The sequence below is a fragment of the Tarenaya hassleriana genome, unplaced genomic scaffold (genome assembly GCF_000463585.1).
Source record: "Tarenaya hassleriana unplaced genomic scaffold, ASM46358v1 Cleome7, whole genome shotgun sequence".
NCBI lineage: Eukaryota > Viridiplantae > Streptophyta > Magnoliopsida > Brassicales > Cleomaceae > Tarenaya > Tarenaya hassleriana.
In genome coordinates, this window is record NW_010969548.1 from 4,730,526 (window position 1) to 4,755,876 (window position 25,351).

The window sequence follows — 25,351 nt, forward strand, 5'->3', positions numbered from 1 at the left end:
ATTTGTTTCCATGATCTCTTCGAACCCGAGGGCCGAGATTCTCAATCGACGTCGAGATCTGAGCTTGTCTTCTCCGGCGAGCTCCGCGATTCTCCTCTTCGTCGACCTCTGGGCTTCTCTCCGTCGAGCTCTGAGTCTTGGTTTCTCCTCTCCGACAAGGTCTGAGCTTGTCTTCTCCGTCAAGCTCTGGGCTTCTCTCCGTCGAGCTCTGAGTCTTTGTTGAGATATACCGGATTTTGAAGAATATTACGAGATATATCGTATAATGGAGATCTTATCAAATCCGGAAAATATATATTTAGAAATATTTATTATTATGTGTACTTTACTTATTTAAATGTAAGACTCTCATCTATTTATATGTTATTTTGACTATCAATAAAAATTATTCCGCAAATTTCTACATGGTATCAGAGCCTGGTTCTTTTCTAGTTTGTTGTTCTTTTTATAAAAATGATGATCGACAATGAGAGTGAAGATGAAGATGATGATATACTGATCCAGTGGTAATATCATTTCGAGTTTTTTTTTATTAAGAATAAGAGAGTCATTTTATTTTTATTTTTTTATTTTCTCTCATAATCCCACATGTTTCTAAGGATTATTCGCTTAACCGCCAATCATCTTATTCTTGCCAAAAACTTTGTTGTCATTAAACGTTTTCGCGTAGTTGCCTTTCAATCTCGGATGAATCAGAGTTATTCTCGAGACTTCTTTCTGCACCGCGATTGTCGTCCCTTTTTTTGTTATCATCAAACGATTCTTTTGTGCGTGGTGCCAAAGTTGCAGCGCAGTCGTTTGTTTGATTTTTTTTAGTTATGATTGACACAAGTTTGCAAGGTGATGTGGTTCAAGCGGCATGCGTTTGATCATCTTTTCAGCAAGTTGGGCATTTCATGATCTTCCACGCTCCAACTTGAAGGGGGATGTTGAGATATACCGGATTTTGAAGAATATTACGAGATATATCGTATAATGGAGATCTTATCAAATCCGGAAAATATATATTTAGAAATATTTATTATTATGTGTACTTTACTTATTTAAATGTAAGACTCTCATCTATTTATATGTTATTTTGACTATCAATAAAAATTATTCCGCAAATTTCTACAGGTTTGTCATCTCCGACGAGGTGTGAGCTTCTCTTCTCCGTCGATTTCTGGGATTCTCGGTCTCTGAATCTGTCGAGTGTCGTCGGTCTGAGTTTTGTGATCGAAGCCGAGTCTCCTGTCTGTCATCTTTCTGCCATTGCCGATCACCTTTCCTGAGCTAAGTTTTCTGCTATCGAGTGTCATCGGTCTGTGCCTCTGGTTCTCGGCCTGCCATGAGCTAAGCATTATAATGCTTTTTCTGCAAAGCTGAGGAGGTGTGTTTTCTGCAAGTATGAATAGCTTTGAGGAGGTGTGTTTTATTATTTTACATTGATCTGTCCTAAGTTATGTGCCTTTAATCTCGTTTTCCTGGGAAGAAAAGTGAACAAACTTCATGAATTGTTTTTATGGAGGTTATCTGTTCATCTTGCCTTTTCAAATATGGATGAAAACGGATACAAGGGGACTAGGAGCCAATGATCTTGCAATGTTCTGGGATTTACAAGTTCTGTTTCATAGGTTAATTATTTTTCTTATGCTTACATCTTCTCTCATTCTCTTTTATAAGGCCAATAAAATTAGAAAAATAAATCTTGCTGCTACTGGAAAGGACCTTATGGAAGACGAAAAGCCAGGAGATGTCACAGTAGACCTCTTTGCTGCTTTGGACATGGAGACCGAAGCTGTTGCTGATCGGTCGCTAGGCCTCCTTAATGGTTTTCTCTCTGTAGTCGATTTGTAGGTACCTTGGTTCTTCTTGAGATATAATTTGACTGCAAGTATAGATTGTCATCTATTTTTCATTTTGTTGGTCTTCCTCTCGTATCAATCCACTGTCAACATAGTTGTCTGAGTATTTGAAAAGTATGTTTTTTGAACTGGTGCATGTGGAAATTCCATGTTATCATCGTCATGATCATGGAAGTCCTTTAGGACTAGTACTTCTGCATGGATTGGTTGTTTGTGGTAATTGAATCTATTGTTTCGTTTATGACTTGAAAGGACGTGTTGGACATCTTTCACTAGCATCTTTTCCCAAGTATATGGATCAGTCAAGTAGTGTGGAAGATATTGATATGGATATGAATTTCATATATGATGATGAACCAAATGATGGCATTGCTCCTTACACAAAATTGATTGATATCTCATCTTATTTGTTTGGATAAACCCGAACCGAACCCGAAAAAACTCGAACCAAACCCGAACCGAACCGATTAAGATTATATATCCGATTGGATATGAATATTACAAACCCGAACAATCCGAACCCGAAATAACCGAATCCGAATAACCCGATCCGAACCGATCGTCCACCCCTATTGTGTATCAAAGAAATAGAATCAGTTTAGGAATTCTTGTTTCGTTGAATGGTATGAATTTACTTTTTCATCGTTGATAAAAAAATAGTCGATTTTCCGTCAATAAGATATTCAACTTTCATCTATAATGTTGGTAAAGATAAAAAAAAAATACCAGGACCAAAACTAATATTTGGTTTGTTACAACGATGAGCATTTTGGTTCAAGAATTCAGTTTCAAATCGGAACCAAATCTAAATTGATTTGAAACAAATTCAATAATATTTATCATTTGATAAAAATTAAATTATGACTTTTGTAAAATCGAATAAACCATTTTTCGAATAAACCAAAACAAACCAATTCGATTCTAATTTAGTAAAATTATTGTACAACCGAATAATCCATTTTGGAACCAAATGAAGTAAATACCAAACTGAATCCCAAAACGACTATATGTTGTCATTTATTTTAGACTAAAATCAGAAAAAATACTTAAAACAAATTTTTTAACTTTTTTTTAGATAAATTTATTTTCGAATTTGTGAAATGTGTAATTATAATTTCCAAACTTGTTATTCCGTATTACAAAAAAATTTAACGATATTGATTAATATATAAATTGAGAATTATGATGATATGTTTTATAAATTTAAAAATTATAATAACATGTTTTATAAATTTATAAATAAATTTGTTAGGGCAAAAAATTTATAAATTTATTTTAAACCATTTTACAAATTCAAAAATTTTTATGGATTTTTTCTTTTTGTTTTATATGTAGATTTTCAAAAAATAAGATTATATAGATTGATAGTATATATCTGGTTTAATTAAACAAAGGCTACAAGAATGTAACATCGATGTGCTTACACAAATCGATTTCAATTTTAAGAAACAAAATAACAACTATAAATCATCATCATCATCATCATCACTCAACATGTAATCGTCTTCATCCTCCATCCATTCATCCTCTGAAAACGCCGAAACCCTAAAACTCCCAAACCCGTCGCTCTCCAATTCTCCAAACCCATCATCGTAATACGAAATCGAAAACAACCCATCGCCGGAATCTCCATCTCCGTCGCCGTCGAAGATTCTCCGATCACTCGGAACCAAATCAGCCTCCGTTATCTCCCCGCTCTCCACTCCGTTCCACGGGACCCACAAATCCGCGATACGACCAAGGGCTCTTCCCCCGTCGCCGATAACCACCGTCCCGAGATTCGCCTCTCGGGCTTTCCTAAGCATGTCGGAGAAGTCGCTGTCGTCGGAGACCAGAACCAACCAGTCGATGCCACGTGTCATCGAGTGCTGCATCTGCCTCTTCAGAGCCCAATCCGCCGCCTGTGGCTTGTCCTCCACCTTACTTATTTAAATGTAAGACTCTCCGCCGCTTCGTTGTACTTGTCGTTCCCGTTTATGTACCGTTCCTTGTACTGTCGCCGCTTCTTCCCCTTCAGAGATTTCATCCGATTCATCTTCTTCTGCCTCTCCCGCTCGTGGAGTTGCCGGAAATGCTTCTTCAAGTCGAGGTTCGTCTTGCATTTCCGGCCACAGACGCCGCAGATGTACGGATCCGGCGATCTGACGACGCCTTTGCGCTCGAGGATATCGAGCTGCTTCCTCTCCCGCCGCTCCTCCACCACCCACTGCGGCAGGGGGGTGAAGGCGTGACGGTTCGCGTAGGCGGAGATCTCCACGACCCGACCGAGTTTCTCGGCGACTCGCCGGAGCTCTGTCGCGGCGGCGAACGGAGGGCCACGTGGCGGCTTATTGTCGAGGTCCCACAGGACGACGACCTTTTTCTCCTTGGGAGTGAAGACTCCTTCCTTGTTCCTCACCATGTCGATCTCCGACGACGACGCGGAGGAGAAGCACGCTTTGATCTGACATCGCCGGGTTCGTGCGGCGGAGGCGAAATTAGGGTTTCGGAGAGTCGCCGGTGCATCGGAGGATATGGAAAGGAAGTGATTTTTGTGGGGAAGAAGGGGTTTTAGAAAAAGGGTATCGATTGAATTACAGAACAAATTCATATTTTCTTACAAAATCGGAGAGATGATGTTTCGAAATTCCATTCCATTTGCGAAGAGAGTGGCAAAAAGGACAGGAACTCAGAAAGGTTGGGACTTTAAGGATAAGCCACCATTGTTGGAGGAGGATTCTGTGAGCCCCGTCTATTATTGGGCCTCTTTCCTAATCATTTGGGCCTGGGCCCATGTGTTAAGAACCTCGTATCTTCTCTTTCCTATGGATTACGTGTCATATTGCTATTTAAAAAAATGTTTTAATTGCGATTTTAATGTAATCGGTGATATTTGAAAAAAAAAATGTTTTTTTAATGAATGAAAGGGATTGATATGTTATTATATATATATAACAACACTATTTTAATTAACGTAATTAGCAATTCTACGCACCCTTATTTATCTTAAAATATGTTTGTCTTTTGTATTTGATAAATCTAATCTCCATATCCATCAATAAAAATCCCATAAAAATACGAGAGTATAAAAAATATATATTTAAAACTCAAAGTATGAAATTTGGAAGAGAATGATGTGTTTCGATTTTATATAACCAGAAATGGCGTGACACACACCACCAACATGATCCTCTTGCGTGGAACGAGGCGAAGATACATGCATACATATACACACATAAAATATATGCATGTATAATAGTTACTGTTTGGGATAATTTTATTTTGGGAAAAGTAATTAAATGTTCCAAAAACAAATCTATCTTATCATATGTATAAAAGTACAGTTAGATTAACATGGGCATGACACGTATCTCATTAGTTAGAATATAAAAGGTTTTTCAAACAATTTAAGACTCATTAATTATATACCTTTGAATATAAACACGTATAGAAAATAATTTTCTTTACAATAATTTATATTAATTTAAAGATTTATTACATACATACAGATTTACTGCATACATACAATGGGATAATGATACAATGAAGATGTTCACGTATGTAATAACTAGATATAATTAATTTTAATGTAACTTTATTTATTATTTTAAGTTAAATATATATATTTCATAAGAAAAGTTAAATGTATAGAATTAATACTCTTATGTTATATATGCCTTATTTTTCTTATATCCTATATATACAATTTTTTATTTTGGTTATATCTATCGCTTCATTAATTTCTCTAATTTTTCTGATTACGCTAATTCTTCTATTCATTGTATTCAATGTCTCTAATTTTCATAATAGCATTCATTTTCACTATACATGTTCTTACGTTATTCAATGTTATTTTTCGTCTATATAAAGGCATGTTCCTCGACAACAGTTTGTGTAACCCACAAACTAACTTGCAAACATCTAAATCTTTTTTCTATTCTGGTCATTATTATGTTCTCTCATACAATGTCATTCTTTAGTATGCCATTTTAGTAACGGTTGTTGATCCCATCAACATAAATGACCCAAGATTATGGTATATAAATCTTTGATTATGCACTTAGTATTTTTTTTTTTTTTATATTTTGAAATTTCATAGGAATGTCTTTTTTATAAATTAATTTTTGTGAAGGACATGACATAAAACCCTATATGTTCTCACATCTGACAGTAATTTTTTCTTTTTGTCATGTAGAGGTCTCTTGCTTGCAGTCTATCTAATCGTGGTGACTATGAAAAGTCTAAGATGATGTCGTACGTTACTGCGACGATGACACGGGAAGATGAAATTGATCCATGTCCATGTTTTTTTTCCTTCTTAGTACATTCATTTTAATCTACATTAATTTGTTTTGCATTTGTTAATTTCTAAATTTTTCCAAGGAATATAACTTAACTAAAGTTTCTAAAGAATATAGTATTTTCATGTAACCTGGTTAATTTCAATTCAACTACCAAAAACGATATACCTTATATATGAATGTATAGTACATTAACTTACATTGATTTATATTTTTACTTGATTTATTGTATTAAATTAAACATTTATTTATTCTAATAAATTAAACATATATATTTCATAAAAAAAGTTAAATATATTGAATTATTAATATACTTCTAACATATTCTTTTATAGGAAAATAATCCGTGTCCTTTTTTATATCCTATATATACATTTTTTTAATTAATATATCTATCAAAATAGTTTAGGCTGATCAACCGTATTCACTTTTTTACATTTTTTCTGTTGAGTCGTCACAAATGTAAGACTACATATGATTGAAATATAAGCGATGTTATTTTAGAAAAGCCCAATACCATGTTGTTTCTCTTGAAGTGGGGGAGTGGAAGCGCCTTGAAAACGTGAATCTCACAAGAATCTCAAAATTGTCTTTCTTCTTCTTCTGTAATCTGATGTGGTTCTCTGTTTTTTTTTAATGTTTTCTAATTTACCGAAATTTAAAGTGAATGAGGCCTATTGTTAAAATTCATCAGGGGCTTGAAATATTTTTCTCTTTCAAATAAGTGCCTTTTATTTATTTTTTTAAATTTTCATTTGATTGAATATAGTTTGTGTGACAACCCAGAGTACCGTAGGAGGGCGGGGAGTGATTGCCGGTGCAGAGGCACGGACAAGGGGCGGCTCTTGACGAGCTTCTGGGTAGGGGGTACAGGGATGAATCGAACACACCGGAATGAGAGAGATCCGAGGGCTGTGTAGGTATGGGACTATACAGTCTAAGATAACATAAAAGAATTAGTTGAGCTACTCATAGCAACAAGGTGCACCTACCTTTTTGGTTGACTATCCCGAGAGAACTCCAAAGTTAAGCGTGTTGGCTCTGGAGCAATCTCAGGATGGGTGACCTACTGGGAAGTGTCTCGGTATGCGTGCGAGTGAGGACAAAACACGCTGAAAGGTCTCGGGTTGCTGTGTGAGGGCAGTTTCGACAATTCGTAGCGGCCTCGGGTCATTACAGTTTGGATTAAATAATAAAGTCGGACTAAACAGAACCCAAAGATCGAATCCAAGTGGTATGTGACTTGGACTCGCTTAAGTAGGTCTCGAGTTCGAATCTTGGTGTATGCAGACACTGCTGTTGGGAGATTCATCCACCATAGCTACGTGTGCGACCCGGGTCGGGTCTAGATTAGTCGGGCTGAAGTTTCAGATACAACTTTATTAGAGTAAAAAAAACATGTACTATTCAACCACGTAATGAAATCGAAGTAAATTGGACCAAACAGTACTAAATTGAAGTTAGCGAAATGGGTATGTTCCTTTCATATAATCGTGATAAAAAACCCCGTATTATATCGAAGAAATAAATTCATCTAAAAAAACACGGTTTTTGGAAGTAATACAATCACATTCATCTAAAAAAAAATGAAAAATCCATAGAAATCGAAGTATTATGTGTATTATTTGTGTTTATACTATAGAATGAGATCACATAATAAAAAAGTAATATTATCTATAGGTCACAGCTTAATGACCAAGGGAATTTTAATATTACAAGCACCTGATGAATTTTATCGATAGGTCCCATTGCCTCAAATAACAAAGGAGAAGATTTTCGTATTTCAAAACCAAATGAATATTGTGAAACAAAAAAAAAATTATTTGTCCTCTTTGACATCATTACAAAACGAGCCCAACAATAAAAAACAAATCTTGATTGTATAGAAAATGTTTGATGATTATATAAACACACGTCTACATACATTTTAGTGATAAAGTTAGGTATTTAATTTTGGTTTATAACTTATTTTTTAGGGATGTTCGACATTCGGATTGGGTTTGATTTAGAAATTGTTTGGTTCGATTCATTCGATTTTACAATTATATGTCTTCAATTATTATTTTATATTCAGTTTGGTTCAGTTTCTGTTTCGGTTGGTTTGATTTTTATTAAAACAAATTTAAATTTTCCTAACAATTTTTTGGTTTTTTGGATTTTTGAAAATTTTGGTTTGGTTCGGTTTTAAAAAATTCGGTTTTCTAAAAAAATACGAACTCAGAAATTTCGAAGGTTCGGGAAACGGTGCATTTCGGTTCTGTGTGGTTCGATTATGAGATATAATACTGAAACGTCAACCTCTATTTTATATATAAAATTTGATTATCTATGTAATATTAACAATGAGAAAAAGAAATTGACGTTTTTTCAGTTGTCTATTTTTTTAATTGTAGAAAATGATATCTAAAATGGTAGTTAGTAACTTTTTAAGGGAATATATCATGTAAATATAAATAAATAAAATTTTAGAAAGTGAATCAAATATATAACATAGAAAAAACAAAACAAAAGTTATATAATAAATTTCTAAAGTTCTAAATCCAAACCTCTAATATAAATTTAAATACAAAAATAACTATAAAAAATTTATGTAAATGGGAATTCATATATATATATATATATATATATATATTAACACTTCAACTCAAAAACATGTAAAATAAATATATAAATCTAAACAAATATATCATTTAATTCAAAAATATTTAAAAAAAAAACTCAAATACAATATGTGAATACTTCAGACAACTTTGTTGGTAGCTCTAATAGTATACGATTTAAGGTACTTCATGTCCGACTTCTCTTAGTACCGGCACCAGATCGAGTTCTAGAAGCTGGCAAAGCTTTTTTTATTTTCCTATCTTGAAATATGCAAAGTCATAAAAAAACAAAAGAGAATATGTACGATGACACTACTAGGTCACGCTAACTAAAACAACTGTCCTGATTAGTGATTACGGGCATACCATGTGTTTCTCTCTAACTAACCCATTTCATATTGGCTAGAACCCCTGGTTTGAGCTCATCTACTTTGTGTCCACATGCTCTCACTCTTACATGGTCGATCTGCATGACCGAAGTCTCCTTTGGCTACGTTCAACCGAGTCGTTTCTACTCTCCCACACTTGATCAATCTCTCCATTTCTTCTCCATCACCTTTCCTACTTTAATTTGCAAGATTGATGTTAATTTTATCTATTAATTTTATAATGAATATTAATATAGTTTAAATTAGTTCCATTTAATTTTTAGAATTTCAATTAAATTTGGTTTATACGTTTTAAATCAAAAATATTTTTTTTCTTTCAAAATTTGAATTTATTTATTTATTTATTATTCTATATATTATGTTTTATCTTAAAAATGTATATCATACATTATTTTTATATCATATTTCTAGGTCATATCATGGTCATGTAACATTATTCAACTATGAAATTTAAATCGTTATTCGAAAGATAAACTTTTACTTACGTCTTTATCCCTGACATATGTTTATTCCTTTTCTATAATTATTTTGTATATTCTATGTCAAATATCATTATTTTTTATTGAAATAGAAGTAAATAAATACTAACAATAATAATGATATTGATACAAATTATAAATCACTAATATTAATAGTTTGCAAAGTGTACTTTTATAATTAGAAAAAAATAAACAATATTTTTTAATAATTAGAGTACTTTTAATTAAAAATCTAACCAAAAGTAATGTTTATCCCGACTGAACTACAACTACCTATGAATATATATTTTCACACACACATATATACATAGACACATTAATAGATATATACATACATACATATACATATGTAAATATATGCAATTATATAAATATATATACACATACATACATACATACATACATACATACATACATACATACATACATACATACATACATACATACATACATATATACATACATACATATATTTAACAAAATACAAATGGAACTAAGGAAAAAGACCTAATTAAATAAGGGTACAACTCATATATATTTAAATTAGAAATGAATTCATTTTATACGGTTATTGAACTAATATTATTGTGATAAAATATACATAACGTATAAATATGATATAATATTAGTTTTAAATTTTTTTAGTATAAAAATGATAAAATCTTAGTTTTTAAAAAAATCATACACTAATATAAAATATAATTTGAAAAATAAAATAAATTGTAGGACCAGTATTGTTTTTTTAACCCTTAATTTTATATTATAGCACATAAAAATATAAATATAGATGTTATTCACATTCACTTTTCGAAAAAAGAATATCGTTATCTGGATATTTTAAAAATTATTTATCACTTTGATTTAAAGATATCAATTATAAATTTTAAAATATAATATATTTAATTTTAAAACCAATAATATTTTTTTAAAAATTTATATATATTTATAATCTGCGCGATGCGCGCGGGTTAATAACTAGTATATATAAAAGTATAGTTGTTGAAGGAGGGAGTGACACGTGGCAGGAAAAAATTTCAATTAAATTTACATTCATTAATTTTATTTTATTTTGTAACGTTGAATTTATTAATTATTATTATTATTATTATTATTATTATTATTATTATCAGAAAAGTAAAGTTTCACTCTACGGTGGTTGACACGTGTCCAGTTATCAGAATATTTAAGGTTACAAATTTAATAATAAATTCTCTTTTATAGATAATATCAAAAGTTACTCATTAATTCTTCATGCATTCACAAAGACAATATATTTGTCTAAAAATTGCGTGATACAGAAATATACCATGACTCTTATTTAAATATATTTATTTATTAATTTTTTTTAGTTGAAACGAAAATCATATAGACTTTAAAAAAATCTACGTCTATAACATTTGACTTTTGGCAAGGTCATTATCTTAAATCACTATCACAAGCATCGATCACGATTGTCGATCGATTCAATTAATTTGTAGATTCAATTAATTTAAATCTGATTCAATTACTTTAAATTCGATTCAATTGTAATCAGTTATTATTTTCTACCAGTTAAATGTATAGAATGAATTTTAATATCTTATCATTTATTGTAAGTTAAATGTATTAATTTTTTAAGTTATCTATAAATTGACGACTGTTATCAACAAAACACACAATCTTTCATTGTTTTATTTTTTTTTATAGGTACAAACGCTTGGTAGTAGTCTTATTCAAAAAATGGATGTCAAGCTGGATATGAGAGTATGTTATCTTTTTTTGTTATTTTCGGATTGTTTGATGTAGATTACAAAGGATAACTTTATCAATTTCATTTTTTATATAATAATATCATATTCTATGATTTTAGTGTATATATATATATCTATGAAATATACATACTGATTATTTTTTTTAGTGGCACGAACAATTCAAAAGAATTAATTGGTGTATTATTGAAATTTTAGAATGGTAACGTATGAAATGGTTTGTAAGCTGTAAATAAAATTACTCTATAGATACATGTTACTGCATACATATATATACATATAATATGATGCAGTTAGCTATTGTGAAGAATTTTAATTATTATTATTATTTATCGGTCTTTATAAGTTTCTATCAAACAATTACTTTGGGGAAAAAAAGATACGAATAAATAATACAGTATTATAAATAAGCCTAAAAATACTTTTCTATCAGTTGAAGGATTACAATTTTAAGTAGAATAAATAAGATCTAATTTACATATGTTACATTGAATCAACAAAAAACGATCAATTAAATATACTCGCTTAGTAAAAGTTATATTTATTTCATATGTTATGATAGTTTTATTATTGATAATATATATAATATAAAATATATAATCAAAATAAGAAAATATATATTATTTTGAACATTTAAACATCTTTTTATATATTAGTATATTTTGAAATAAAAAATCAATATATAATTTTTATAAATATTGTACGCAGTATTGGTTGTTTGTTTATTAGTTTGTCCATGAAATAGTTTTCAAAATAGCATTTCGATATTTTTGGTTAATTTTAAAAATAGAATCAAATGATTTCGGATATGGTTAGTGTTTTGGATATATCTTTTTATATGACAATAATTGATGTATTAAATCTTAAAATCTTTTAAAATCTATCGAAACCAAAACATCTAAAATTATGGACAGAAAAACTTTTAAAATTTTATGTTAAAAGATAAATCTTAAAATTCCCAAGATATTATATATGTAATAATAAATATTAAAAATGATCATTTCTAATAATTTCTAAAAAAAATCTAACAGTGATAGAGACTACCCAGATGCAGAATTTGATTGGATAAAAAAAACAAATTAATTTTCAAAAGAGGTTTAATTTGATTTATACTAAAATGTGAGGATTTTCTTATAAGAAATTGTTTTTTATTTAGTTTAACAAATAGGGTTTAATATGATTTATATGACATTAAATAACTGGACTGTTTGTTTACATATTTGCAAAAGAGGTTGACCACTATATCGAAATTTGTTTATTAACTGCCATAGGAATATATCATTTTCAAACATATTAAACATTGATCATCAAAAAATACAATATATGATTCATTAATAAGTATAAACCACGAACGCACTTAAAAGGCAATGGGGTTACAGTCTCACTTTTAAATCTAAAATTGTTAGATGTACAATGATAAAATTAATCTTATCTTTATTGTTTCACGATTATAATTTTTCTAATAGTAAAATGAGATGTCGGCATAGTTTCGTTAAAATAACACACATCCTACCTAGATATATCTACTCAATTATTTCTTAATTTTCTTAATTACACTAATTCCTACTATTTTATTCTCCATGTTCAATATTTTAAAATGTATTTATTTAAATATTATTTCATGTTGAATGTACTAAATCTTTAAGATGATTTAAAGTCTTCTTTCATTAATAAATTATTTCATCGTTGCTTTAGTTCTTTGGAAATGATAATTTAGTTAAACTGAGTTTTAAATTGATTGAATATTAATTACTTCAATTTAAAAAATTCTATAAGTATAAAATGGTGATAATGTACTCTCGGTGTTCTATCAATTTAATCTTTATTTTTTTCATCATGTAACGATACTTCACTATGTTGGACCATGGTATTTATTCTCTTTTTCTTCCGCTTTCTCTGTTTAATGTATGACACTACACGGATTTTTACGAGCCCAAAAAGATAATGGAGGGAAAGATTATTTTAGAGTAAGGCAACGATGATTCAAAGGGAAGAAGAGACGTGATTTCATTTGTACCAATTTCTTTTGGAAGTATTTTTCTATGTTGTTATGATTAATGTTTAATATCTTATATATAAAACTACCGTTTAAACCGAAGAATGCCACTTTTCATATCTATATGCTCCCTCAATTATTATTCTAAATGTTTCTAATTAATTACACTCATTTTTATTATTCGTTTGTGTTATTAAATGTCTTAATTAAAAATGTATTAGTTTTGACACTATTTCATGTTCAATGTATCTCTATATTTATCTATCAATTATTTGAAATATTCACAAGGTATATAATGATCATTTGTCACTGATGTTTACCAGTTTAGATTGTATTAGATTTGGGTCATATCTGGTTCTTTGAACACGATCTCAATAGCGTTGAAGTTGGATAACAAGTCACCACAAACATATACACATAAAAAATACGTTTTTTCTTATATTGTTAAAATGGGTATTTCAATAAGAAATGCTGACTCCGGGTTTTAAAAATATAGATTGTATGGATATCCAATAGTTCCAACATCACTAGAATCAAGTTATGATATTCAATTTATATTGTTTAGCTTTTTGTTAATCCAGAAATTGTCCATTTTTGTCAAAATTTAATTAGTAGAAGTTTCTCTTTGTCATTATCATAATTTATTCGGAATTTTATTACTGGTCTTTTCAGATCATTTATTCATTAGTAGATCTCTTATAAAGGTGACATATTTAATCTAATATCATCTTTAATCTAAAATTCTTGAAAAATCCAAATGCATTAATTTACGTCTTATCTCTTAATCTTATCTCTTAGTTCATTTTTCTCTTTTTCCATGGAGTTTCTATTTTTTTTTTACTAAATGCATGATCTTGCAAAAAAAAGTTAAAAAATATTGTGTTTTGATTCTTCCTTTGAGATTTTAGGAAGATACAAATCTTTTTATATATAAAATAATTTGTTATAATAAATATGTTGTGCTGGTATTTGAGATCAGTTTATGAAATGATACAACATAATTTTATAATAAATATATTGAATCTACTTTGGAATTATAAAATTTTAAGATACGGTGTCTTTGAACAGAAAAATGTCATAGAACATATTTACCTTTACATATTATTAATTGATGTTTTAAATAGATAATTATATGGTTTATTCAGAGTAATATATCTATATAGTTTTGATTAAAAATCTTCTAACTATGAGATATTCAATTTAGAATGTAATCTTATAGTTTGACATTAGTATTTTCAAGATGACAAAAAAAAAGATCGACTAAAAATTCAGACATAAACCAAAATAAATACATACGTTGTGAGTTTATTGAAATATTAATGAGATTATATATATTTAATATTATAACAATATTTTATTGTGAAATGTTTATTAAATTAAATACATTGTTATTATATTGCTACAATAACTAAATTTATATTATTATTTGAAACTATACTTTTCAAACTTTCGGGTCTAAAAAATCATTTTTTAGGTACTACTCCATTTGCCAAATGCCAGTTTACTGTCAAGTCATAAAATTTATCAAAACATTACTCTAACTTCAATATTTTAATCATTAATTATATATTACAATCCATAAAATATAAACACGTAAAATATAAAAATTTCAATGTACTAAGTTGAAAAGTCGTGGAATAAATTTGAAACGGAACTAACAAAAATCGTAGAAATTATTAAGATTTTGATAAGAGATAATATGGACAATTAGTTTGGTGGGGTATGAGTCTCTTAGGTGTCATTGGAATTTTGATTTAAAGGCCTTTTAGAGATTTATTAGATCAAATCTTGAAATGCGTGCTCCAAATGAATATCAGCTCGGTTGAGTAGTATCAGAGTTTGGGTCCGGTAAATATCATTTTTAGTCCCTAACTCATATGATGGATAATTTACATTATGATGATAGATATGTATGAAAAACTAAATTAATTCGTCAATCATATAATCGAAAAGTTTAGAGCGGATCATGTAGTATCAGATAAACCAAATTGGGATGATAAAAATGATAAAAAAAAAAAAACAAATATAACAAAATAGATCAAATTGGATGAAATGATACAACTAAATGATCTTAAACTCAGATTTATTTAAAGTATAATTGGGTCGAATTCATAAGATTGCTAAATCAATATTATTATGATAAAATGTATATAATACACAAATAAGGTATAGTCATTAGTTGGTCAGATAAGAGTACATTAAATCTCTCTACGTGTTTAATTTTTAGGATAAAAAATGGCTAAATATTAGTTTGTAAAAAAATATAATGACTTAAAATGTAATAAAACAAATAAAAGACTCATATAATGTTTTATGAATTTGATTGAATTAAATAAATATCTATAAATTTAAATATAAATGAGATTATATTATTTTAGCATCATACCAATATTTTATTGTGAATTGTTTATTAAATTGAATACATTATTATTGTATTATTAATACTAATTAAATTTATATTTTTGTTTAAAATTATATTTTTCAAACTTGCTATAGTCAATTTTTTAAAATAACACTCAAATTGCCAAAAAGATAAATCTTTTATCGAATCATAATTTTTTTTTTTCAAAACATTACTTTGATATTCCAAATTTCAATAATGAATTCTATACTATAACCCATAAAATATAAATACTCTAAACAAAAACATCATCACGTTATCCCTACACTTTCACAAAATTTTTAATTTTGGTTTAATAATATAAATTATAATTTTTAAAAAATATTATATTTAATTTAAAAACTAATAATAAAATTAATTAAAATTTATACATATATTTTCAGGTAAATATCACTTTATTTGAGGTTATAACTCATATTATTGATAGTTTATGAGACCTTATAGATGTGTCAAGTATGAATAACTAAATGAGTCTCTAAGTCATATATATTTAAATTTAAATTAAAAGTGAATTAATTTCATAAGGGTTGTGTAACTAATATTATTATGATATAATATAATCTTAGTTTAGATTTTTTAAGTATAAACATGACCAAATCTTAGTTTGCAAAAACATAATATATAGATTTAGAATGTCAAGTTGATCGAATCGAATCTATTTTATCGAATCGTAAAATTATTCAACACCTTATTTCGATATTTTATATTCCAAAAAATAGTTCTATAGTATAACCTATAAAAATATAAACATGTACATTCTTCATGATCATGTCCGTAAAAAAGGTATTATCCCATCTCGACACTTAAAAAAATCTATCATTTTGATTTAACTATATAAATTATATTCAAAAACAAATATATTATATTAAACTTTAAATATAATAATAAAATTATTTAAAATTTAGATATATATAGTTGTCCGCGCGATGCACACAAGTTTGTATCTAGATAAAAAATCAGACTATGAAAGATATATCATAAATGAAAAACTAAGTCATCTCCTTCATCATAAAATCAAATAATTTATAGCGGATTATGACGGATCAGATAAACTAAATTAGGATAAAAAGAAAGTCTGCGCGATGCGCGCGGGTTATTACCTAGTATATATTAATAAAGATGTTTAAAGGATTGTGGTGAAGCCACCTAGAATCCACATCATCCATTATCTCAATTTTTATTGGTCATTTGATCTATTCATTGCTGTGATAATGCCACATCACCTTCCATAACTTTTATTGTGCAATTAAAATATTCATGACCTACACATCATAATACTCGAAAATGCGTGTTGCAAACGCTTTCTGCGCCTCAACAAACTGCAGCAGTGGCGAAACTAAATCAAGTAACAGTTCTTGCACTTTTAGGGTCAACCTTTTTTGTTACATTAGCTGTAACTTTATGCATTTGAGATAGATGATATATCCAGTGAACTATTGGGTTCTTTAATGAGCTGCGAGCTGCTATGTTCTTGAAATCGTATAGCAAAAAAGTAAATGCCCTTATCATTCTCTGGTCGTTATTTTCATTTTGCCATTAGTTTGTTCAACTGTTCCGCATTGAGATTCTCAGGTTCCAATAGAGTCCAAAGCTGCTGCCGGCTTTATGTACAAGCTTTATTTCAATCATATATATATTTACTAAACCAGATTCATTTCTTTTCTTATCCGTCCAGCCTAAGCATGAAGAGTTAACAATAGCACGAGAGATTGTAATCAATGATGCTGAGGCTTCTATTAGGCACAAGCTTACCAAGCGCCAGACTCAGGAAGAAGTAAGTATACACACACATGTATGTATATATCTGGAAGGTAGTCATTTTTTTTCTGTATTTTATAGCATCTATTTTCTTCATCTTGCAGATTCAAAAGTCCACTGGTGCTGTGGTGATTACTAGGTTTGTCTGCCATTTAAGCAATGGAGAAGATACTTTTACTGTTATCTTTTCTGGATTTCATTGATGAATTTCCTGGTTGATTTTGTAGGGGCAAGTACCGTCTACCAAATGCACCGTCTGATGGTGAAAAGCCTTTGTATCTTCATATATCTGCAGCATCACATGTATGTTTTCCTTTTCCGGTCTTATGGAATATGACCAAAGCTGTTTCCATGGTTATCGTGGCTTTTATTGGGTTGACAACAACAATATTTTTAAATGTTATTGGCGAAAACTTGATCCAGCAATGACAATCCGATGATCGTTTTTGGGGTACTACATTATCTAACATTTATTGATTATATTTTTTTTACTCTTTTCCAAGATGAAAATGCCCGAGGAAGAGGATAATATTGCTTATGAAGCATGTGAAAGGGGATCCGGTCGACAAAACACTTGTCAAGAATGTGGTGTTAGTTTCAGGAGAGCTGATCACTTGAAGCAACATTTGTAAAGCCGTTCCCCCGATGTATAATTCAGCTTTCATCTCAATATTTGGTACATACATTTTCTAATCCTCTGCACATTATATTCTTTTCTTTTATTTTTGTTTCATTACATTTATATTTAAAACTTATTTATTGTTTTGATGATTTTATCTTAGTATAAAATAACAAAATAAAAAAATTCATCTTTATTATACTGTAAAAGAATTTGTAATATAACGTTAGAGTGATAAAGAATTTTATTTGTAGGGGCAAGTACCGTCTACCAAATGCACCGTCTGATGGTGAAAAGCCTTTGTATCTTCATATATCTGCTGCACCACATGTATGTTTTCCTTTTCCGGTCTTATGGAATATGACCAAAGCTGTTTCCATGGTTATCGTGGCTTTTATTGGGTTGACAACAACAATATTTTTAAATGTTATTGGCGAAAACTTGATCCAGCAATGACAATCCGATGATCGTTTTTGGGGTACTACATTATCTAACATTTATTGATTATATTTTTTTTACTCTTTTCCAAGATGAAAATGCCCGAGGAAGAGGATAATATTGCTTATGAAGCATGTGAAAGGGGATCCGGTCGACAAAACACTTGTCAAGAATGTGGTGTTAGTTTCAGGAGAGCTGATCACTTGAAGCAACATTTGTAAAGCCGTTCCCCCGATGTATAATTCAGCTTTCATCTCAATATTTGGTACATACATTTTCTAATCCTCTGCACATTATATTCTTTTCTTTTATTTTTGTTTCATTACATTTATATTTAAAACTTATTTATTGTTTTGATGATTTTATCTTAGTATAAAATAACAAAATAAAAAAATTCATCTTTATTATACTGTAAAAGAATTTGTAATATAACGTTAGAGTGATAAAGAATTTTAATTTGTTTCCAAAACATGTGCTCATATTTAATGAGTAAAAAAGATTAAACAACCCGTAGGGTTTCTCAGATTCGACGAGAATCTTGCACCGAAAGCAAGCGAGGAGGTCTTGAAGGAATTCAACGAAGGCGAGAGAAAAAGAGTAAGTTAAAAGTATTTATATACTGAAATTTGAATCCGACATTAACACATGACAATTGTCTTTTTCTATTGTTGTGTTTGCATCAACTTCTTTTGATGTTTCTAAAAGTAGGAGGCGTCTAACCGTAGCTTCAAACGTCTTCTTCATGGTAAGGTCACACATAATCAAAAACACCTCTCGATAATGATGATGGTGACGGTGATAGTGATGATGATGACCGAAACTGCAGGATCCATGGTGGAATCTGGAAGTTGAAGAGCTAGCGATAATGAGAGTTCATTGTATCGGCAAGAAACAAACAGTTCACGTCCGACGATTCATCGTTAAGGTTGTAATAGCACCACTAATCTCATTTGATCGACTGAATGATGGTGACTGATGGATGATGATGAATACATGATACGGTGGAGAGGATGCAACAGATTCAAGCAAGAAAGCAACGAATGATCGTTGGAGCTCTAATCGATAAAAAAACTCATCTGCTGGACTCGAGGAGCTCAAAATGTTATTCCGATGAGATTTCATCTCACATTTATATTACATGGAATATAAAAATAGATATGTTTCTAACCATTATATTAGACACACAAGTTATCTAATATAAAAGAAATTTCTTATTTATCTCTAATATAAAAGAAAAATATTAAAATTAAAGTTGATTGGAAATTGTTGTCTTTTTTTTTTCCCAATAATTGCCTAACTATATGTAGTTCTACCATACTTCATATATATATATACAGAAAGTGTGTGCATATACATATGATCATATATATTTTTATTTTAACTTTTTGTTTTGTTTTTGGATAACTAATTTTAAAAAAATATAATAATTTTGATTCAATAAAATAATCAATTTTACAATTTTTTATTTTTAAAAATTATATTTATATATTTTCATTTATATGTTTTTTGTGTTTCAAGATTTATTGAAAATTATTCCATAATAGATTGTATAAGTAGATAATGTTTATTCTATAAAATAGATTGTATGAGTGTGGTTTGAAGCTCATTTCTTTTATTTTGCTGTTTTATTTAATGTTTCAGTCATGTATGTGTGTAGTTATTGCTATTAAAGATAGTTATGGTTTATGAAGTTTAATAAACGTGTGAGAGTTTTATAGAATTGGTTTTGAGAATTTCAGATTTTCAGACAAGTGTGTATTGAGAGAGAGATGTTTATTGTAGAACTTCAGTCAGTTTTAGAGTTCTGTTTTTTTTTTCCAGAACTTCAGTTTTTACGTTTGTTTAATTCAGATTCAATTCTGATTTAATTAGAAGATACATCATATGAAAAAGAGGCAAACGTTTTAGCAACAAGCAGAGTTATGTTGTCAACAATAACCGACTCATTCAACAAGGGAAGAAAACCAAAAGAGGAGGAGAAATGGATGTTCGACGAGGCCTCCAAGGAGGAAGAACATATTGCAAACTTTGAAGTTTTATTGGCTTTTTGATGCATGTGAGTTATATATAATTTTTTTTTGTTTAAGTTATATATCATCTTTGGTGGTTTACAACATTTTTCTGTTATGTATCATTTTAAAAGTTTCACATTGACATTTTCTAATCCTTAATTTTAACGAAACTATTATATATGCAATATAATATTCTATAGGTTGCCATATATTTTGGGTTGTTATCGTGCTGGATATTTTGCAGCATTCGAATTTCTATGTTCCAAGCTCCAAGTTCATATTTTTAACAGTAGTATATTTCGTAAAACAAATACGAAAATTATTATCCGTTAATTTGTATCTAATTTTATTTGGTAGAATCTTGAAATGTATGGTAAGGAATACAACTCCCTCGTTTATTGTATATTTTAATTTTTCTGCATGTTGCTTAAAAAACTAACTCAGCACGAAATCTTGCAAAACCAAAAATAGTACACGACTAAAACTCCAAAGCCATTCATAAAAAAAATGTAATTATAACACACAATAAAAATACCTAAGCACTCCAACTGCATTTGTGTCATGGCAATAGTTGCAAACCAATGATGTTGACGCTTTTGCTAGTTTTCTAGAACACTTACCGCAATCAATGTAGGTCCAACAATTTTTAGTCAAAACATCAGTAATTGTAGCTTTGCATAAAAAATTTGCATCCTAAAAAATATTAAAAAAAATGATTTTATGATGAAGTTTGGATGCTGATTACAATAATCAAAATTGAACGGACATATTTTAAGTTGATTAATACATGTTATATAAGTTGTAAACAAACCGTTTAACGTGTTTTAAGGCTATTGAAACGCAACATACCTGAATTTTTGACATGGTGATAAAATTACACAATTCTGATATAGAAACACTCTCCATTTTTATAACCGTATAAACCAATTCCTCAGTTTTTAATGTTACATCGATGTTGTCTTTAAACCTATGGGCAAATAGTACGATATATGATCATAACATATTGATAAGCATCATATATATAATAATTTATAAGATATACATGATAAATGTTTTGTTCGCGTCGACTTCATCGTCAAAAAAAATCTGGAAGCTGACGTGATGTTGAGATATAATGACCCTACATAAAAAAAATACATTTAAGAAATTTTAACTAAAAAGGAATATATATTTTTCTTATGGTGTTCATGTCTTCGGTTGTTTTATTAATAATAAAATATAATACCTAAAATATGTGATTTCTATTTAACGTTAATATCAAGATGCTAGTGATTGCACGGGGATAAAAAAAAAGATTCATGTGTATAAATAGATATATCCGTTGGTATGAGACATGCAATTAACAAACTTTTATAATAACAAAAAAAAATTCCAATTTTAAAACAACATATGAGAAATAATTCGCACATTATGAAATATTACCTCCAACAAATTTAGGATTGATATTGGTCACCAAAATGACTTTTGGTTGTATGTATGTATTCTCTAATTTATCATCTGCTTTCGTGTCTCATGCAGTCACCCGAATGTCTTTGGCACTAAACAACAATTAAATAAAAAAAATAGAAATACAAAAAAATGTAAAAAACAAATGTAACACTTATTTGAAGAATTTTTAAATATTGAAAGGTACAACATTGGAAATATTTATATACCTTGCCATATGTAAGTCGATAACAACTCTTTGCTTAGTTAACGAATGTTCATTGTGAGTATCTCTGATACTTCGGACGCGACCAATGACATCTTTGATAAGGAGAGAAAAATCGAAAAGTTAGTAACATTTAATAAATAATTTAATAAAATATGAGAAAAAAATAGATCGTTAAGATGTTATGTCAATGCACCTGGTAATTCTTCATTTTTGTTAGCCAAGGCCGTCAGTTTATCATAATCTCAGAACCTAAAGATCTCTTTAGGTATCTTAATAGTGGTATCATCAACTTCTAAAATATTAGTCCGTTCGGTGAATCGAATAGATAACTTGAAATCAGTTAGCTTAAAAAACTCGTTAGCTCTAACAACGTCAAAATCAGTTAGAACATAAATTGCTCCTTCACGCAACATATCTTTGAAGCCACTTAAACGTTGTCGGTTTATAGATCCATGAATAACAATAGACTTAAACGTTGTAATCAAATGTCGGAAATTGTTAAATGTTAATGTCGTTTACAGGAGAGTTGTAGCAGAGAAATTGATGGTAAATGCAAAATATTTTAACACCAAGTTAGAAGATACCCAAAAAATGAATGGAGTATATTTCTTAGAATTAAATAGGGGAAGACCAAATAATAAAAGGTGTTATAAGTGGACTAAATATAATAAAGATGATTATTCTAAACATTACTCAACCAAAAATGTTCGTTTGATAATGTTATTCAGAGAAATAAAAAAAGATAACAAATAAAATCTAGATATAAGTTGAATTAAATAAAAATTATAGTAAGACAGTAAAATAGAGATGTTTTAATAATACTGTGTTGAGCTTTTAAAAAAAATATAAATATAAACAATTAAAAGTAACAATAATTTATAATTTAAAGTTATAAATAATTGTTTTACGAGAGAGTTGTTTATATTTATATTTTTGAAAAGTTACAATATTTTTGAATAAGAATTGTTTATTTCAAATAATATATTTAAATTGTTTAATCAGATACTTTATTATTATAATGTGAATATATAGTTATAAAACTATACAAAATCGAATTTAGAACTATATGTAGATTTATGTATTCTCATCTGTAAAATATTTATCTAAATTATTATTTAGCTAATCTTGATAAATTTAATCATTTTTATATAGTTTATTGTTAAAAAATAATTAAAATTTTTGGTATATAAAATTTTAAATTTAAGTTGAAACATTTAAACCAAAAATAATCGAGACGGTTTTACAGGAAAAACATATTTTTCCTTTAAAATTATGCGTAAAAGATAAATATATATACATATACATATATACATACATATTTATACATATATACACATATATTTCATCATAATTTTTATAAATTTCACACTACGTCTGTTTATATGTAAGTTTTTGGAAGATGATTTTTATTTTTCCTATATAAATATATAATATATATGAGATAAAATGATAATTGTAATAAAAGATAACTAACACTTTTTATTATATTTTATAAATACCCCGGTTCGAACAGGAGGAGTACGCCATGCTAATGTCCCTTGGAAGAGAATGTCCTAGACTTACTTGTGAGTTATTGCTCGTAAAACAGATTGTAAAATTCTATGAACACAAACACACGTTTCTAACCAATGAAAAACTAGGAAAATTAACACTCCAACAATATCCTCTTACATCAAACCGCTCCCGTGGGATTTTCATGAGCATCCAAAGCAAGAGCAGTGGAAAGGACAAAAAAAAAAGAGATGAAAAGACATGGTACAAAGTATGCCCAAACGAGGATATACAAAACCGAAGCAGCGGTTGGAGAGATATAATCGAAGTTGGGGACGAGGTAGACGAAGGCAGCGAAGTGGGCCGTGCAACCGAACAAGGGATGTGCAAACGACGCATCAAAGGGCCATCTGCCCCATATCGTCACGGCTTCCACCGAGATGGCAAAAAGGTACATACACGAGGCAAAGATGCAATTCTTGATGAAATCGAAACGTGCCTCGTCTGTCGTCAGCAGCCCATGCATTACTATAAAGCACGCCGATGACACATAGGCTACCACCAGCAGCACGTGCATGACAATGCAATACACATCTGTTTCAAGCCTGCAATCATCGATCGATGGACGACATATTACATACATATATATATATATATATATAATATGAAAAAAAAGACGAATATAATTACATACTCTACGTACTCACCACCAGAAGAGAGTATTTAGAAGAGTTCGGGGTTTATCGTCCATTGCTCCGGTTTCTTTTCTTTGTTTTGTGTTTGCTCTATACAAAATAGATCCAATTTAAAAAAAACTACTCTTGAGAGAAAAGCTTACTCGAGAAAACCTCTGTTTTTCTTGAAAAGAGATCGAAAAGAAAGATGCTTACCTTTTTAATTGAAATAAAACGTTAGGAGAATGAATGAGATTGAGGAGCTAGGGTTTTGTTTTGGATCCATGGTTTCGAGGATTTTATATATATATATATAGCAGGAGAATAATGGATGAGAGCTAGGGTTTTTTTTTTGGTCGATCGTTTTAGATAAGTACTAGTTTTTTTTTTAAAAAAAAAAATTATAAAATCCAAACCCCACTCAAACTCAAACCCTAAACGTCTTCTGCTTGAGATAAAATCTACCCAAAATTATATACATAATTTCTTGAAATTAAAGAGAAGAGAAAAATACTTATTTTTTAAGCGCTGGTGTCGATAAATATATGGATGCTTTATCTGAAAAAATCAATCTCCCGTTTTCTCCAAAATTCCGCTGCAAACTCGAACTGATTCACGTTTTCCGGCACCACGTGTCACGTCAATTTTGTGCCGCACCAAATAAAATAATTAAAAGGGTAAAGTAATAAATAACAATTGAGCAGATCTACGATCCCCATGAATTCTCCAAAAAATGAAGCTACCGATGACCATGCTACTTCAATGGAGGAGGATGACGAACTCATTAGAAGAAAAGACCTGGAAGAGATAGAAGAGAATACTGACTGACCCTCGCTGGAGCCGAGGCGGAGGCAGAACCGGAGATCAGAGAGCGAGAGAGACGACCGGAGAGACAGAGGGAGTTTCGAGGAGGAGAATGAGCTGTGAGCTGAAGTGGCCGGCGTGATTCCGGCGGCGGAGGAGGAGGA

At 29.7% G+C, this 25,351-nt stretch overlaps 1 protein-coding gene and 2 long non-coding RNA genes across 3 annotated transcripts; 1 reads left to right on the forward strand and 2 right to left on the reverse strand.

The window, feature by feature from the left end:
• Positions 1-3,249: 3,249 nt before the first annotated feature.
• On the reverse strand, positions 3,250-4,707 carry LOC104801424. Its single transcript, XM_010524697.2, is given in 2 exon segments — positions 3,250-3,777; positions 3,780-4,707. Coding segments are annotated over 2 exon segments (1,128 nt in total). The 5' UTR covers positions 4,435-4,707; the 3' UTR covers positions 3,250-3,304.
• A 12,320-nt stretch (positions 4,708-17,027) lies between these two features.
• LOC104801426 lies at positions 17,028-17,820 on the forward strand. Its single transcript, XR_769885.2, has 4 exons — positions 17,028-17,082; positions 17,413-17,511; positions 17,600-17,634; positions 17,723-17,820. It is a non-coding gene; the product is annotated as an uncharacterized LOC104801426 (long non-coding RNA).
• A 6,027-nt stretch (positions 17,821-23,847) lies between these two features.
• Positions 23,848-24,721, reverse strand: LOC104801427. The gene is made up of 2 exons (XR_769886.1): positions 24,417-24,721; positions 23,848-24,314 (listed from the first exon to the last, which is right to left on the reverse strand). It is a non-coding gene; the product is annotated as an uncharacterized LOC104801427 (long non-coding RNA).
• Between the last annotated feature and the right edge of the window lie 630 nt (positions 24,722-25,351).